The 18,968-nt window shown below is 42.5% G+C and overlaps 1 protein-coding gene across 3 annotated transcripts; it reads right to left on the bottom strand.

The window, feature by feature from the left end:
- Positions 1-8,915: 8,915 nt before the first annotated feature.
- Positions 8,916-18,915, bottom strand: LOC110509904 (inositol polyphosphate 5-phosphatase K). Of its 3 annotated transcripts, none has more exons than XR_005040427.1 (13): positions 15,900-18,915; positions 15,300-15,407; positions 15,007-15,115; positions 14,616-14,732; positions 13,947-14,122; positions 13,375-13,486; positions 12,976-13,085; positions 12,649-12,859; positions 12,307-12,444; positions 10,468-10,533; positions 10,218-10,322; positions 9,523-10,105; positions 8,916-9,487 (listed from the first exon to the last, which is right to left on the bottom strand). XR_005040427.1 is itself a non-coding variant. In XM_021591106.2 (13 exons), the coding sequence occupies exons 2-13, from the start codon at positions 16,496-16,498 to the stop codon at positions 9,635-9,637; spliced, it is 2,322 nt and encodes a 773-aa protein (XP_021446781.2). In that variant the 5' UTR covers positions 16,499-16,502; positions 18,551-18,915; the 3' UTR covers positions 8,916-9,634. The 3 variants fall into 3 exon arrangements, 2 of the variants coding, with proteins under 2 accessions (XP_021446781.2, XP_021446779.2); XM_021591106.2 differs by having other exon boundaries at positions 8,916-10,105; positions 15,900-16,502; positions 18,551-18,915; XM_021591104.2 differs by having other exon boundaries at positions 8,916-10,105; positions 15,900-16,502; positions 18,064-18,915.
- Between the last annotated feature and the right edge of the window lie 53 nt (positions 18,916-18,968).

The raw sequence follows: 18,968 nt of genomic DNA on the forward strand, positions 1-18,968 counted from the left end.
AGTCAGGCTTTTTTTATGGTGGTTTTGGAGCAGTGGCTTCTTCCTTGCTGAGCGGCCTTTCAGGTTATGTCGATATAGGACTCGTTTTACTGTGGATATAGATACCTTTGTACCTGTTTCCTCCAGCATCTTCACAAGGTCCTCTGTTGTTGTTCTGGGATTGATTTGCACGTTTCTCACCAAAGTACGTTCATCTCTTGGAGACAGAACGCGTTTCCTTCCTGAGCGGTATGACGGCTGCATGGTCCCATGGTGTTTATACTTGCGTATTATTGTTTGTACAGATGAACGTGGTACCTTCAGGCATTTGGAAATTGCTCCCAAGGATGAACCAGACTTGTGGAGGTCTGCAATTTTTTTCTGAAGTCTGGCTGAGTTCTTTTGATATTCCCATGATGTCAAGCAAAGAGGCAGTGGGTTTGAAGGTAGGCCTTGAAATACATCCACAGGTACACCTCCAGTTGAATTAGCCTATCGGAAGCTTCGAAAGCCATTACATAATTTTCTGGAATTTTCCAAGCTGTTAATAAGCACAGTCAACTTAGTGTATGTAAACTTCTGACCCACTGGAATTGTGATACAGTGAATTATAAGTGAAATAATCTGTCTGTAAACAATTGTTGGAAAAATGACTTGTGTCATATACAAAGTAGATGTCCTAACCGAATTGCCAAAACTAGAGTTTGTTAACAAGACATTTGTGGAGTGGTTGAAAAACGAGTTTTAATGACTCCAACCTAAGTGTATGTAAACTTCCGACAACGACTGTAGATATGAATATATTTAGATATGTTTTATATTGTTTACTTATAAAATTAAAACCAATGTAATTTTTACAGAAACATTGTTTTACAATGTTATACTGTAGTTGCCCAAGACATGATTTATAATCCAGTACTAATCTATAGTGAGGTTTGTAACATCAGAGTATGAAAATGTGTTTTATCACATCTTTATATACCAATAATGCTTTACTTTGTAAATGTAACAAAACGTAGGCTAAATAGCTCTCTTCTTCTCCCCCTCTCTGTCTCCTCTCTCTCTCTCTCTCTCACACACACACACACACACACACACACACACACACACACACACCACACACACACACACACACACCACACACACACACACACACACACACACACACACACACACACACACACAAACCAAGATGAGCTAATGGGCAAACACTTGAAAAGTCACACAAACACACAAATTCCTCAAGTTATGGTACCCCATGTGACTCTGTACTGTACACCCTGTGATGTCTCATGCTGCTACAGAGCTTTAGTCTCAGATTATCCTCTTTCTAATCCTTAGAGTAATTATTCTGATTGCTAAAGAACAGGGAAGACTACAGCTACCACACAACATGTGTGCATGTTTCTCTCAGTCATGAAGTCATGGCAGTGACTCCTATCTCTGCTACACCACAATAGCTGGGGCTGCTTAAATCAACTGTCAGATTCCTTTTGAGTGTCTGCCATGCCAAGGTGTGACTGTGCTGCCTACAGTAGCTTTTGTATTGGGAGAAAGTGTGTGTGTTTGTGTGAGGAGACTTCTCAGCATATTCAGGGATTTACGACAGGATAAGCTGCTTTCCATTAGCCTCTGTCTCAAAGCCCCCTCTCACTGACAGATCTAAATACCCCTTTCCTTGCCTCACAACACTCTCAATGCACGCACACACACACACACACACACACACACACACACACACACACACACACACACACACACACACACACACACACACACACGTATACATGTATATGTGTCTAACAGCATTAGACAGATACAAAAGGCAATCCTCTTATAATTGAAACAAATCATTAAATTGGATACAGTGACTTGAACCGAGTGACACGTAAAGGCTACTGATCTAAATTAAATGTTTGGTGCTTTTTCCCAGTTCTATTGTTCTCTATCACAGTTCTTGATTCCATTCTTTAGTTTTATTCATTTGAGTTGACAGACACCAGTTTCTTTCATTGTTTTATAAGATGATTCAAGACCATGAGATGCACACAATGCACAAAACTCCCAGGATGGAGACAGAGTCAAACTTGATACTTATAAGTCCAAATATTACTCATGACGCAGGTAAGGAGATAAGGCGCCCGATAAATCCAAATCACTTTTTAAGAATTTTTAACATACAGTGCCTTCAGAAAGTATTTTCACCCCTTGACTTTTCCCACATTTTGTTGTGTTACAGCTTGAATTTAAAATTGATTAAATGTAGATTTTTTTGGTCGCTGGCCTACATACAATACCCCATAATGTCAATTCTTTACTAATGAACTAGAAATGAAAAGCTGAAATGTCTTGAGTCAATGAGTCAACACTTTTGTTATAGCAAGCCTAAATACGTTCAGGAGTAAAAATGTGCTTAACAACTCACATAATAAGTTGCATGGACTCAGTCTGTGTGCAATAGTAATGTTTAACATTTTTTCATTCACTACCTCATCTCTGTACCCCACACATACAAGCATCTTTAAGGTCCCTTAGTCGATCATTGAATTTCAAACACAGATTGAACCACAAAGACCAGGGAGGTTTTCCAATGCCTCGCAAAAAAGGGCACCTATTGGTAGATGGGCAAAACATTTTAATAAAGCAGACATTAAATATCCTTTTGAGCATGGTGAAGTTATTAATTACACTTTGGATGGTGTATCAATACACCCAGTCACTACAAAGATACAGGTGTCCTTCCTAACTCAGTTGCCAGAAAGGAAGGAAACCTCTCAGGGATTTCACCATGAGGCCGATGGTGAATTTAAAACAGTTACCGAGTTTAATGGCTGTGATAGAAAAAAACTGATGGATCAACATTGTAGTTACTCCACAATACTAACCTATTTGACAGAGTGAAATAAATGACGACTGTACATAATACAAATATTCCAAAACATGCATCCTGTTTGCAACAAGGCCCTGAAGTAATACTGCAAAACATGTTGTCCTGAATACAAAGTGTTATATTTGGGGCAAATCCAGTACAACACATTACTAAGTATCACTCTGTGGTGGCTACATCATGTTATGGGGATGCTTGTATCGTTAAGGACTAGGGACTTTTTCATGATAAAAAATAAACAGAATGGAGCTAAGCACCAAGAAAATCCCAAATCTACACTGGAGTTGCTTACCAAGAAGACATTGACTGTTCCTGAGTGGCCAAGTTACAGTTTTGACTTAAATCTACTTTGAAATTGATGGCAAGACCTGCAAATGGTTGTCTATCAATGACCAACATCCAATTTGACAGAGCTTGAAGAATTTTTGAAGAATAGGCAAATGTTGCACAGTCCAGCTGTGGAAAGCTCTAAGAGACTTACCCAGAAAGACTCACAGCTGTAATCGCTGTCAAAGCTGCTTCTACAAAGTATTGACTCAGGAGTGTGAATACTTATTTCTCTATTTCAATTTCAAAACATTAGAAAACTTTTCTAAAAACATGTTTTCACTTAGTCATGATGGAGTTATTGTGTGTTGATGAGAAAACAAATATTTTTTTTCCATTTTGAATTCAGGCTGTGTAACAGCTGTTTAAAGAAGAGGACCAAGGTGCAGCGTAGTACCGTGTTCATGATTTTTAATAAAACTGAACACCAGAACAAAAAATAACAAAGCGGAACACACAAAACAGAAAATAACTACCCACAAAACACAGGTGGGAAAGGGCTACCTAAGTATGGTTCTCAATCAGAGACAATGATAGACAGCTGCCTCTGATTGAGAACCACTCAATCACTCAACTCAACCACTCTGTGTGTCTGGTTTTATCCCTTTTGCTGTGACTACAAGTTCAATGATTTCAATCTGCTTTAGTCCAAGGGTGTTGTTAAGTGTCAGCCCTCGGTCTTGGAATCTTTGGTTCACTTTCTCTTTCAGCGAAGACAACAACATCATCCATGTCGCAAACTACATCTTGTAATCCACATAGTATAAATTCCATGGCTTTCTGGTAGGCCTCAGGTGCGCTTGATTCTCTTGTTCTAGTCCTGTCTTCATCACTATAACAAGTAGGTAATCTCAAAACAGTCCAATCACCATACTACAAGTACCAATATACACAATATGTAAATATTTAATGGCCTCCTTGAGGGGAAATGTCAGGTATGTGCACATCTTTGTTACAAAACCTGTTAAGCTAGTGGCAAGGCCCCCACATTTTTTTAGCTAACTCTACCCGAGGTAGAACAAACACAACCATGTTGTTTCACATTCATAATGTCTCCCATTCATGAAAGAAATGGTTGTGTAAAAATATTTTACTTCAATAGTACTTTGATGAAGCACCTCTGGCAGCGATTACAGCCTCGAGTCTTCTTGGGTATGACGCTACAAGCTTGGCACACCTGTATTTGGGGAGTTATTCTCTGCAGATACTCTCAGCTCTATCAGGTTGGAAGGGGAGCGTAGCTGCACAGCTATTTCAGGTCTCTCCAGAGATGTTCGATCAGGTTCAAGTCCAGGCTCTGGCTGGGCCACTCAAAGACATTCAGAGATTTGTCCTGAAGCCACTCCCGTGTTGTCTTGGCTGTGTGCTTAGGGTCATTGTCCTGTTGGAAGGTGAACCTTCACCCCAGTCTGAGGTCATGAGCACTGGAGCAGGTTTTCTTGTCTGTACTTTGCTCCATTCAGCTTTCTCTTGATCCTGACTAGTCTCCCAGTCTAGTTCCCACAGTGCAGCAATATCTAACAAGAAATCTAACAATTTCACAACAACTACCTAATACACGCACATGTAAAGTGATGGAATAAGAATATGTACATATGAATATATGGGTGAGCGATGGCCGAGCGGCATGGGCAAGATGAAATAGATGGTATAAAATACAGTATACATATGAGATGAATAATGTAAGATATGTAAACATTATTAAAGTGTCATTTTTTTGAGTGACTAGTGATCCATTTATTAAAGGGATTACTGCACAGTTCCCCAGACCAATGCATGAGTCACGCCAACATGAGAAGTCATTACCTGAACTGGCCAACCCAGTTCAGGTTTCACATGGGTTGGCCAGCCATGGTTGGTAGCAAAATAGGTACATAAGAGGGCAACGCACACCAGCACTTTCTAGATGGTATTTTGGCTGTTGAATGGCCCTCTGACCTGTGGCAGTCTAGTTTTAAGGTGTCTCTGGTTGTAGTAACTGCCAGAGTGGAGGACTGATGGTCGAATTGTTCCTATTGAGGACAGTTCTGGGAGATTCGGGATGGCATTGACATTGGAGAGGTTCAATTCTTATCATATGCGAAGGCCCAGTAAGTTGATGGCATTTCTTGTCAATGATTGTCAGGTTGTGTCATACCTGCCTTATGCGCTTGTAATTATGTGTGGTTGCATCCTACCCATACACCATCATGTCACCAAGTCAACATCTATGGGATCTCCAGGACAGACAGCCAGGATGGTAGACATGGTTTTCTGGAAAAAGTAGTGTTAGCTCAACCTGAACAGCATAGGAGTGCACCGGAATATCACAATGCGCATCACAATTTAGTGAGCCAGAGGAAGGTCATGTTGGTAGTCGTATTGGACTAGCCATGAAACAAAGTTAATTTCTAAATGATAGCAAGGTGACTTAAGAGCCCAATCCCGGAGGCACACGTTATACCACAGTGAGTGCAAGATGTAGAGTTAGGGAGAGGGTGTCAAGAGTCCAGAGTTTATTCTCTTTCCTTTCGTTGGACCCTCTGAGTTGTCTCATTGATTCTCAATGACTACTCAGTGTTGCCATGTCAAGCAGTCTGCTGCCTTTTCTATATCCAGACAAATGTAATTATGGCAGGTATATTGGAACAAAGTTGAATTGCACAAAAATAGTATTGAATGCAGGTCATAAGAACAGTACCGTAGAAAAGGCCAGGGTTGCTTTTTCAAGTACACAAATCTGAAAGATTTACATGTGATTTAACCACAATTTAATGGTATTGTGGCAGCAGTGTCGGATTTTGCATGCCATATTGGATTTAGAGTCTAATTTAGGTGGGCCTCCTAATGTAATTGCAAGAGTAGGGGTTGAACAAACAAAATCCACAGAGGAAACTGTTTTTTTGTCTGACCCAACTTGTTTGTCTTAGAGCCGATTAGATTACAATAGCCACAACATCAAAAAACATATGTAACTGAATGTATTCTTGTCAGACAGGACCATACATCACTGAATGAGAGCACATTTGACTTGGAAAGTTGTCTATTAATCAGCTACCAAAAAGTAAAGCTTACATTCATCATAAATATTCATAGTTGACATTTCTACCTGTTGTCTCTCTGTGTCTACAGGACTGTAATTCCAAGATGCATGAAGATATCCTGACGATGTTTGTTTGTGTATATAGCGCAGACAACTGACTACTTGTATATCAAGGTCTAGCAACATCAGAGCTTCAATATTGAGTTACATGAGCTTATGTAGCCCATCCCCCCTCCAGCCAGGAATCATTCAGCACTTTTTGAGTTCAAGGGGTGTTTTCTTCAGAGCAGATTACAATAGCCACAACATTTTAAAAAAGAAACATGTAAACTGTACAGTGGCTTCAGAAAGTATTCACACCCGTTGACTTCTTCCACATTTTGTTGTGTTACAGCCTGAATTTAAAATGGATGAAATTGAGATTTTGTGTCACTGGCCTACACACAATACCCCATAGTGTCAAAGTGTAATTAAGTTTTTAGAAATTCTTACAAGTTAATAAAAAATGAAAAGCTGAAATGTCTTGAATCAATAAGTATTCAACCCCTTTGTTATGGCAAGCCTAAATAAGTGTAGGAGTACGCATTTGCTTAACAAGTCACATAATAAATTGCATGGACTCATTCTGTGTATAATAAAACATCATTTTTAAATCACTACCTCGTCTCTGTACCTCACACATGCAATTATCTGTAAGATTCCTCAGTTAAGCAGTGAATTTCAAACACAGACTCAACCACAAGACCAGGGAGGTTTTCCAATGCCTCGCAAAGAAGGGCACCTATTGTTAGATAGGTAAAAAATAAAAAAGTAGGCATTGAATATCCCTTTGAGCATGGTGTTATTAATTACACTTTGGGTGGTTTATCAGTACACCCAGTCACTACAAAGATGCAGGCGTCCTTCCTAACTCAGTTGCAGGAGAGGAAGGAAACCGCTCAGGGATTTCACCATGAAGCCAATGGTGACTTTAAAACAGTTACAGAGTTTATTGGCTGTGATAGGAGAAAACTGAGGATGGATCCACAACATTCTAGTTACTCCAACATTCTAATACTAACCTAAATGACAGAGTGAAAAGAAACATGCATTATGTTTGCAATAAGGCACTAAAGTTAAAATTTGACAAAGAAGGGAACTTTATGTCCTGAATAGAAAGCGTTATGTTTGGGGCAAATACAACACAACACATCACTGAGTACCACTCTTCATATTTTCAAGCATGGTGGTGACTGCGTCATTGTCACGATCATTTGTAGAAACTGACCAAGGCGCAGCGAATGTTGAGTTCCACATCATTTATTAATAGTGAAACTTAGCAAAAACAATAAACAATAAACTAACAACGAACCGTGACTACAGAGGTGCTACATACACTTACTCAAAATACAATATCCCACAAACACAGGTGGGAACAAACACTACTTAAATATGATCCCCAATTAGAGACAACGATTACCAGCTCTAATTGGGAATCATACAAATCACCAACATAGAAACATGAAAACTAGAACACCCACATAGAAATAATAAACTAGACTAACGCCCCAGTCACGCCCTGGCCTACTCCACCATAGAAAATAAGGACTCTCTATGGTCAGGACGTGACAGTCATGTTATGGGTGTGCTTGTCATCGGCAAGGACTAGGGCGTTTTTTAGGATAATGCAGAAACTGAATAAAGCTAAGCACAAGCAAAATCCTAGACAAAAACCTGGTTTAGTCTGCTTCACAACACACAAATTTAGCTTTCAGCAGGGCAATTACCTGAAACACAAGGCCAAATTCACACTGGAGTTGCCAACCAAGATGACATTGGATGTTCCTGAGTGGCCTAGTTAGAGTTTTGACTTAAATCGGCTGTAAAATCTACAGCAAGACTTGAAGAATTGTAAAAAATAATCACGTGCAAATATTGTACAATCCAGATGTGCAAAGCTCTTAGAGTCTTACCCAGAAAGACTCAAAGCTGTAATCGCTGCCAATGGTGTGATATTTCTGTATATATTTTTGGGGGGGAATTGAGAGAAATTCTAAAAATATGTTTTTACTTTCAATTAATCCGTTTTGAATTTAGGCTGTAACACAACAAAATGTGGAATAAGCCAAGAGGTATGAATACTTTATGAAGGCACTTCATATATTTATTTCAGGCAGGACCATATAGAACTGAATAAGATCTTATTTTACTTGGAAAGTTGTCTATTAATCAGCTACCCAAAAACAAAAGCTTCCATTCATCATAAATATTTTTAGTTGGTAATGTTTAAAGGTCTATACTTCCAAAATGCTTCAAGATATCCTTATGATGTTTGTGTATGTAGGGCAGGCAACAGACTATGTGTATTCCACATTTTATCAGTATTAAAACTTGCAATATTGGGTTCTGTGAACTTATGCAGCCGATCCCCTCTCCAGCCCGGCATTATTCTGCACTTTTGGAGTTTAGGATGTGTGTCATATTTTCTATCAATTTAACTGCTTTTGCAGTAAAATATTTTGACACACCCATCCATTTCATAAATGGGAGACAACAGATGTGAAAAAACATGGCTATGTTTTGTTCTACCTTGGGTAGGGATATCTCAAAAAGCTAAAGCCCTGTTTGAGGATTGGCCATTAGCCTGTGTGGACTCTGCACGTTATAATTATGAGCTGTCCCATTGAATGTTATGTGCATGATATCAAAAAATCAAAAGTATTTTTCTCAGGATTATCATTTTATTTTCCTCACACAACCAATATGTCCACAACCAAAACAAACCACTAAATCATTAGAATCCTTATCACTCTGAAAATAAGACAGAAATGTTTTTTTCTCTCAAACATGTACAATTCTACACACATATACACAAGATGGGGAGATTCAGAAACAAACCGGTTGGAGTGGTTTAATATCAGTTGGCGCTTAGGGGCATGGAAAGATGGATATCATACCACACCAAGTGATCCGGCCCATATGGGTAGGGCATATAGACATCCTTTAAACTTACCATAACAACAGCAGTACTGTACATTGCAGATTTACTCTTGCTTTGGCTTTACATTTATTGTGTACATAGAGTATTGATATGAGTCTGCAAAAGCACTTCTTGGGGTAAGACTTAGACTGTTATTGATTTGGACTAGCTCCTGACTCCAAAGTACACACAGTGTATGTATGGGATGAAGTCACTGATAAGTAGATTAAGAAACAGAGACAACTGGTTCACTACCATGTGGAATGTTGCAAACTACAAGTCATACAATGCACTGCTTTTATGAGCGCAGTGACAGTGTGGGGTCAGATCAGCATCAGAATAATGGACCATATCAGCCCTAGATTCTATCATCATATAGTCTTTACTGGCCTCATTTCAACAGTCTTATCTTAATGTCTGTGCACATTCATGACCCCACAGAGATTGTTGCTTGGGCTTCTCATAAACTTGTCTCTCCAGTCTTGCCTGGTGACCTGCCCCCTGTCGGGGTGACCTGAGTTGGCCTGTGTTCCCCCAGGATGGCAGCAATCAGAGCCTCTGGGGCTGAGACCCCGCCCCCGGGTGACACAGGGCTGCGGGGCGTGAGTGGGCTGATGGGCGATGGCAGTGTGTCCTGGGGGGAGACCAGGCGCTCCTTCTTAGCTGCAGAGCAGGGCGAGCGGCTGCTTGGTAGGCCCTCTAGGGGACGAGGGTGCAAGCTGAGGCCCTGCAGGGAGGGCATGGGGGTGTTGGAGTGAGCAGGACTGCGGCTGCGGCGGTGACGATGGTGGTGTTTGCTTTTTCCAGGGCTTGGGCTGCGGGAGCTAGCAGGGGCCAGCAGGACCAGTGTGCTGTCATCCTCCGAGCTGACGTCAGAACTGTCTGAGCGGAATACTGGTGGGGCTGTCGGGCTGCGCACAGGAACATGGATCTATGGGAGATGGAGGGTTGTTGAAGAGAGTAGAGGAAAGGGTGGGAAGCAATTGCTTTATTCTCTGTTCATTGAACAACACAGGAAGGAAAACTGCAGGAAGGGTCCTGACCTGAAAGGGCAATGTCACTCCGATAATAGTATTCATGTTGTTGCTATAGAAACCCAAAATGTATTCCCCTGCATCCCTGGGTAAATCCTCCTCTGTAAATGTCACCTGAGAAGAGAAAAGGAAAAAGAGAGCGAAGAACAAAATAGAGAAAATGGAAAGATAGCAAGTGAGTGTGTGTGTGTAATGTTATTATCTCAATGGATCTCTGAGGTTGGTTGTGAGAGTATGTTTGTCAGGCTTTGTATCATACCTGTGACCCATGATCTGCCTTGGCCCACACATATGCTACATAGTCCTTGTGATGTTTGAACCCAACCTGTGAAGAAAAACCACAGATATCAATTAAGCCCATATTGACAAAGTGGAAACATGTTTTTAGAAATGTTAGAAATGTATTGAAACTGAAATACACAAATATCTAATTTCCATAAGTATTCACACCCCTGAGTCAATAATTTGTAGAAGCACCTTTGACAGCGATTACAGCTGGGAGTCTTTCTGTATAAGTCTTTAAGAGCTTTCCACATCTGGATTGTGCAACATTTGGCCATTATTATTTTCAAAATGTTTCAAGCTCTGTCAAATTGGTTGTTGTTCATTGCTTGACAACTGTTTTCAGGTCTTAGATTTTCAAGTAGATTTAAGTCAAAACTGTAACTCAGCCACTCAGGAACATTCACAGTCTTCTTGGTAAGCAACTCCAGTGTAGATTTGGCCTGTTTTAGGTTACTGTCCTGCTGAAAGGTGAATTCATCTCCCAGTGTCTGGTGGAGGGCAGACTGAACAAGGTTTTTGCCTGTGATTAGCAACTTTACGTTTCTTTTTTATCCTGAAAAACTCCCCAGTCCTTAACTATTACAAGCATACCCATACCATGATACAGTTACCACTATGCTTGAAAATATGGAGAGTGGTACTCAGTAATGTGTTGTATTGGATTTGCCCCAAACATAACACCTTGCATTCAGGACAAAAAGTTAATTGCTTTGCCAAATGGATGCATGTTTTCTAATATTTTTTATTTTGAACAGGTTTCCTTCTTTTAACCCTGTCATTTAGGTTAATATTGTGGAGTAACTACAATGTTGTTGACCCATCCTCAGTTTTCTCCTCTCCCAGCCATTAAACTCTGGAACTGTTTTAAAGTCACCATTGGCCTTATGGTGAAATCCATGAGCGGTTTCCTTCCTCTCCGACAACTGAGTTAGGAAGGACGCCTGCATCTTCGTAGTGACTGGGTGTATTGACACACCATCCAAAGTATAATTAATAACTTCACCATGCTCAAAGGAATATTCAATGTCTGCTTTTAATTTTTTTTTACTCAACTACCAATAGTTGCCCTTCTTTACGAGGCATTGGAAAATCTCCATGGTCTTTGTGGTTGAATCTGTGTTCGAAATTCACTGTTTGACTTAGGGACCTTACATATAATTGTATGTGTGGGGTACAGAGATTGTATGTGTGGGGTACAGAGATGAGGTAGATAAAAAAAAAAGTAAAAATATTATTGCACACAGAGTACTCATGTGAGTCCATGCAACTTATTATGTGACTTGTTCAGCACCTTTTTACTCCTGAATTTATTTAGGCTCACTATAACAAAGGCGTTGAATACTTATTTGGCACAAAAAAAATCTGTCATTCTGCCCCTGAGCAAAGCAGTTAACCCACTGTTCCTCGGGTGCCGAAGACGTGGATATCGGTTAAGGCAGCCCACCCGCACCTCTCTGATTCAGAGGGGTTGGGTTAAACTCGGAAGACACATTTCAGTTGAAGGCATTCAGTTGTACAACTGACTAGGTATCCCCTTTCTCTTTCCCTTACTGACTCAAGACATTTCAGCTTTTCATTTTTTAAATTAATTTATAAAAATGTCTAAAAACACAATTCCATTTTGGCATTTTGGGGTATATTGTGGAAGCCAGTGATAAAAAAAATCTACATTTTATCAACCAAAGAATTCAGGCTATAACAACATTTTTTGAAAAAGTAAAGGGGTGTGAATACTTTCTGAAGGCACTGTACTGTAGGTATGTGTGAGAGCAAATATGAACTCTCACTGGTTTAAAGTTGAAGTCACAGTTACCTTGTATATTGCCACCCAGTCCCATGAGCTGCGCTGGAAGTTGGACCTCACAGTGAATCTGACTGTAGCATCAGAAACCTTAGTCCACTCCTTCTCATACTCTAACGTTACAAGAGGAAGGTCCACTTTGAATGGGAACTGGGGGAGAAAGTATGATAGTGAAAACAGACACAGAGACAGATGGAAAGGAAGATCATTTCTGAGGCTGATTCTAACGATATGAGGTCATACTAGTGTTATAATGTGTCAGTAACTGTGAAGGTTTTCACGATATCTGGATAAACATCAAACAGTGTGACTGCTGGGGTGAGAGTTTAGGGGTCACAGGGAGGTTGGACTTACATGTAATGAGAATACAGCAGAGACCGGTTTGTGGTCACTGCAGGTGTAGCCCATGTGACTGCGGTAGGAGTGTTGCACCACCTTGGTTGCCCCACCCAGCCACGAGGTTAGGCCACGCTGCAGAGCGGCATTGTGGGTAGGAACAGGGGAGCCCGTACAACGCAGACGCCACAAGATACGGTCTGTCCATGCTGGCTTTCGCTTCTTACTGCTGTGAGAGGTACAGAGAGAGAGATAATAGTGTGAACTAGAGGTCAGTGAATCAGTTAATGGAGGGAGCATCACATCAATTACAAACCGTGTATTTCTCTACACAGAATCACATACCTGGTGTCGTATGTGTGTGTCCCCACATCAAACTTATATGTGGGGGGGAATTTGAGAGGGCCTTCCAAGAAGCCATCTAAGATGGACTCACTGTTTTTAGCTATGTTGAGCTGCAAAACAAATGAGGGAGATAAAGAGAAATGAGAGAGAGATGGAAATAGAGAGAGAAAGGTAGAGAGAGAGAGAAAAATATATATATACCAATGAATCATCAAAGTAGCTTGTTTGACTTGATGTAGTCACTGAGTGAATAAATATTATTGGGCGTAGGTTAATTTTTGTGGTGCTATAGCTCCCTCTGTTGGTAATGAATCAACGAAGATCAATGAAGATAATCATGACTTCCAGAAAATTCCACTTTTTTTAATGTCAAATAAGTAGATTCTACAGCTTTCTCACCTGGTCTCGCTCCCACAGCAAAGGGAGCTTATTGCTGTCAATGGCACTCTTCACCACATGAATGTCATAGTTCTCGATGCGGAAGTTAAGATCCCCAAACCAGAACACCACGCTGGGAGAAGAACAAATAACCATTTCATCGACCACTCCATGAGCCAACGACTGATCATCAGACCACATAATTAGGAGTATTTCGTGACCATATGACCAAGGAAAAACTCCCAAAGGTCAAATAAGGGGTCTTATATTTGTTATGTTTCACACATGTACATGTGTGGTGAAATGGAATTGTGTTTTTTACATATCCCAACTACCTCAGAGAGTGGAGTCACGGCATGGTATCAGCCATTATTGACAGCAACCCGGGAGAAATGAGGGTTGAGTGCCTTTATCAAGGACAGAGCGACAGTTTTGTTTTACTTATTCGGTTCAGGGATTCGAACTAGCAAACTTTCGGTTACTGGCCCAAGGATCTAATCACTAGGCTACCTGCCGCCCGGTGGACAGGTGGGAAAAACTCGTGGCCCTACACATACTGTTTACATCAACCCTCCCCCATCCAAATGACCCACTCGTGGTCCAGCACACCCGAGGCGGTCGCGCCATCAAACTGCTGTTGCTGCAGGATGCTCTCAAAGTCCTCCATGCGCTGCTCCAGGTTCCGCATGTGAGCCGGCAGGTGACAGTTCAGGAAACACACCGGGTGGCCGAACATCGTCATCCTCGCACTTACACCCCCTTTATTACCCTGGGGGCGGGGAAGAGAGTGATAGAGAGAGAGTGTGAAAATGTCACACACATTGATGGATTAAACATGGATGCTCTCCAGGTCTCTGTAATCAAACATCCACTGTGATAAGCATGAAAGGACAGATGGCATGGTATCAGAGAACCAGACAGCCTGACAGTCCTACTGCACTGACCTCAGAGAAAAGGAGACTGCACCAGCAGCCAGTAGTCATGCTGACATCAACATGCACAGGAAGGTCACACACACACACACACACACACACACACACACACACACACACACACACACACACACACACACACACACACACACACACACACACACACACACACACACACACTCTCTCTCTCTCTCTCTCTCTCTCTCTCTCCTTGGCATATTGACATATTTTTATGCAATCTAAAAACTATTTGTGCACAAGGGTTTCTGGACTGTGCATTTACTGACAAGCTCCTGTTTTAGAGCAGGGGTTGCCATGGGTGACACTCACCCAGTAGCCCCCGAGGCCTGTGCGTGTTTTCTCTGTCTGCACCCCCCTCAGGAATGGAAGATGGCAGAATTTAGAGAACACCAGCAACAGAACCCCCTGCATACGCTGGGACGCCACCTATAGTGATTAAGGAGGATGAGAAGAGAAGGGTAGAGAGAGACAGAGAGAGAGAGAGAGAGAGAGAGAGAGATAAAGAGACAGAGCAAGAGAGAGATAAAGAGTGAGATAGAGAGATAAAGAGAGAGGAGAAAGAAGAAATAATCTTACATTAAGAAGACAAACCATTAGATAAGATGTTTGACATTATACTCTGTCTGTCACGACTGTCGTGAGTAACTGTCCCTATAGAGATTGAGACAGTGACATCATAGCGCGCTAACTCCTTACTGACCAGCACATATCCAAAGCGACTGAGTGTGTCCATGCAGAGCTCACTCCACTGGTCGTGGAAGAGAGCGTCCTTCAGCCGCTTGTTGATCATAGAATTCATTTCCTGAAGCCTGAGTGGGGAGGAAGAGAGGAAGAACAACTCATAACTCAGTGGGAACAGAAGAGCAATGAGAAAATGTTTGGATGGATAGATGAGGTAGTAGAGGAGAGATCAGAACAGTGATAGAGATATGATGGAGGAGAGACATTCAAGGCTGTCTCCCTGGCACCGTTGTGATTGGAGCAGAAGCTCACCCAATGATAAACATGTCTGTACTCCCATCGCCAGCATGCGGCCCAAACAGAGATGTGACGTCATCAGGGGGAACAGCAGAGCCCACATTCCATGTGACAATGTGCACCCTATTAGAGGACAACACAGGTGGGCATGCACATCCTACATTATCACTAGTTATGCAAACACATACATTACTTTCCCGTTACAGTGATTTGCAATCATAACTGTGTAGTCACAATGTAATTATTATGTAATAATGTATAGCTCAATGTTAAGTGTTGAACCCATACTGTACAGTGACCAGTGGGGGTTCTGGGACCTCTGTCAAGGAAATGTACAGCCTGCATCCATTCTGTCCACTTCAGACAGCTCTTACTGAGATGTATGACATTTGATTCATGTGACACACTGGCTCAAATCAACCCATCATGCTGCAAATGGCTTCAATCACTGAGGCTGAGTTCTGCCTAGCTGGTCTGCCAAGAAAGAGAAAACTATCTCCATGGAGACAACATGTTACTATATTTAGTTAGGGAGTAGAAACTTTAGAACAAATGTCATACAGTGGGCATGCTACTAAAATAGTACTTGGCATCATCAGTCGTGATCTGTCTCACCTGAAACCGTGATCCATTTCTCCTTCAATCTGTGGCTGATTCTCCATAGCGCCCAGAGGGGAGCTGGTCCTCTGGGACTGTGGACTGGAGCCTGGTTTGGGGCTGAGGCTGGATGGTGGGGTGAGGCAGGGCTGAGGCAGGTGAGGCTGGGGGATGAGGTAAGGCTGGCCGGTGTAAGGCTGAGTGCTGTGAGGACTCTGAGGGCTGTGGGACAACAGGGAAGACTCTGTAGGGGACTGGGACAGGGAGATGGAGCTGTGTGGTCCAGGAATGCGGTTTGGAATAGAGGCCTTATCCTTCATATCAGCCTCTGAATCTCTGGAGGAATTTAGTGCAGTAGGTCTGGGACGGCTGAAATAGACTGGAACTGCAGGACTGGACCCAGGTTGTACATGCTCCAGCCTCACCTGGTCTGGCATCTGACGTACACCTGAGGCCAGTCCTGGGAGTTTCCCAGACCCCCCTGTGGGACTGGGGATAGAGGTGTCCTGAGCTGTTGGTCGCCGGGGTAGAGCAGGTGCTGGAAAAGTATTCCTCCCAGGTTGTCCAGAAGGTCTGGCTGGATCTGTGCTGCTTTGTTTATGCTGCATTTGATCCATCAACCTGGTTAGTAACCACAAATCATGGTGAAGGGATGGGAGAGCGATTGTGAGATAAAGAGAGGAATATGCAGTCTGCTGGGCTGGGTGTGTAATAGAGGAGGCTGGTGAGACAAGCTATAGAAGGACAGGTTCATTGTAATGGCTGAAAATGAATCAATGGAATGGTACCAAACACATCCAACACATGGAAACAGCGTGTTTAACTCTGTTCCATTGAATCCATTCCAGCCATTACAATGAGCCTGTCCTCCTATAGCTCCTCCCACCAGTCTCCTCTGTTGTGTAACTGATACCAATGTAGAATGAGAAGATGAGTGACCTGTGTTTGTTTGTCCTTCACAACCCCCTCCCTCGTCCTCCCTCTGGTCACAGACCATCTCTCCATCTATCACAGAGCCCTGTGGCCCGACAAGAGGGGGGATTGGCATGGAGCCAGAAGCGGGTGGGGGGAGCTGGCTCACATTGAGTACCTGTCCACCTCCTGCCCCCTAGTCCTCAGACACCACTGCTAACATCATCACCATACTAAACCACAGGCAAGCTGGTGGGTACCATCTTTCTCCCCCATCCTGGTCTACTTCCCTGTTGCTTAGCAACATATTTCAGTCCCCCAACCCCCTTTCTACCCCATTCCCTCCTTGTGTCTTCCCTTTCAACTACTGTATGTTTTGGAGATGGAGGGGGGAAGATTGGCTTTCTGTGCATGAAACCAATATATCATGCTCCTCTACCTCAGGTAGAACTAGCTAGGTCTCTCTCTAATACACTCTAACACACACTCTTTCTGTGGCAGCGAGAGTGTGTGCTTAGAGATGCAACACTAACCCACTGCAGCAGCAGATATAGAGGGACACAGCGCACAACACAAATGTCAACAGATGAGCCATATAGTGGTCTACATAGTCCCCCTCTCTATGAGAAGTAGCCTATAGGCCAGTGGCAGGTGTGACAGCTCACTTACCAACCACATTGTTTGTCCTCTAACCTACAGAAGAAGAAAAAATACCCTCCTCAGGGCCGGCTCCAGGCAAAAATTGTTTTGTTTTGTCAGTCACTGACAGTCACAACCAAATCTCACTTAGGGCCCCCAAAATACTAGAGCTGGCCCTGACCCCCTTAATTTATTGATGACATTCAGAGTGGCTCTGAAAATTGAAGGGCACATGTGACCACTTGCTTGTGCAAGGGTAGCCTAAACAGAATAGATTGTGGTTGTGGTCATTGAAGGTGTGTCAATACATCAATATATTGGAAAGTGAAAAGCCACCACAAATGTTGTTGATAATGGCTATTTCAGCAGAGGTGGAGTCAAATAGGTGGATTAAGAGTGTAATGGCCTGGGGATTCTATTCTACCCATCTGTCACACATCAAAGTTTATAACAGATCTATAACATCACTTAATACAGCTCTCCTCAGCCATGCACCTCTCTGCTGGGGCACACTGACATCATAGAATATAAAAAACAAGAATGTATGATCATCAATCAACATACAATAATAATCACATAGCCAGTAGACAGATGCCTGCTGTATGGTTGCGCACACAGACAAATACATTACCTTTTATCTAAAAGGTGTACAAGGAATCGGTCTCAACCTGGCGCAAGGCAGGGCATGGTAAAATAGACTTATCCAATTGAATCGGTCCCGGATACGGACAGAAACATCTACGCTTTCTTTCAATCCTCAAAAAGACAGGACTTCACGGTATACGGTTTTCTTCGACGCGTCTGAAATATATACTACGCCTCGGGGAATGACAAATAGATACCGTGGAGAGACAAGTACATACCGTGGAGAATGACAGCAGTCAGTGACGGTTGCGCGAGCTGTCAAAGGTAATAAACCTGGCGCCGGTCCCGGTACGCGAGTTTAGTGGCATAAAACGTGAAAAGACCTAGTAACCTAGTGCCTTATTTCCAGTAAACGTATCCTTGAGATGTGTGTTTAGCTCATTTAAATAAATTGGCTACTAGAAGAGCATCTGTACGCGTGATGCAGACTGCCCAGTTAACGGGACAGCTGCCTGCGTCTCGATCCTGCTTACCTGCTGCCTGACCGGTGCAACTGTTTTCCTAGAGAGGAACCCACATCACTCACACAGCGCCCTGATAATATCTGATTGAGAATAGAGTCAGAGTGAGACCGTAATAAATGCACCCAAGAAATCACAACCTCCAAATTCAGCAGGCGTTGTGACTAGATTTCTATAAATGAACTGCGCAGAATGAAAATGTCAGGCTGGTAGGCTATCTTAACGTGCACAGCCGTGTAGCCTATAGCCTAGCTGTTATTCTACAGGACACTGCGCAAGAGCGTCCGGAGTTGGGGCCCCGCGTGACCACTATGCTTGAGCGCATTTAAATGATGTTATCTCTGCTGTCAGAGTTATCTTACGTGTGAAATTATTGCTTTAACCGTTATGCGAACTATGATTGTCCGTTGAAAGCGTAAAATGTAGTGAA

The sequence above is a fragment of the Oncorhynchus mykiss genome, chromosome Y, assembly GCF_013265735.2.
Source record: "Oncorhynchus mykiss isolate Arlee chromosome Y, USDA_OmykA_1.1, whole genome shotgun sequence".
NCBI classification, from domain to species: domain Eukaryota; kingdom Metazoa; phylum Chordata; class Actinopteri; order Salmoniformes; family Salmonidae; genus Oncorhynchus; species Oncorhynchus mykiss.

Excerpts from the sequence above, each read along its gene's own strand:
- LOC110509904 (XM_021591106.2), bottom strand. The coding sequence starts at position 16,498 with ATGGATCAAATGCAGCATAAACAAAGCAGCACAGATCCAGCCAGACCT. Across the intron at positions 14,733-15,006 it reads GTCGCTTTGGATATGTGCTG|GTGGCGTCCCAGCGTATGCA; the intron begins GTCAGTAAGGAG and ends TAATCACTATAG. Across the intron at positions 10,106-10,217 it reads GAGTGACATTGCCCTTTCAG|ATCCATGTTCCTGTGCGCAG; the intron begins GTCAGGACCCTT and ends CATCTCCCATAG.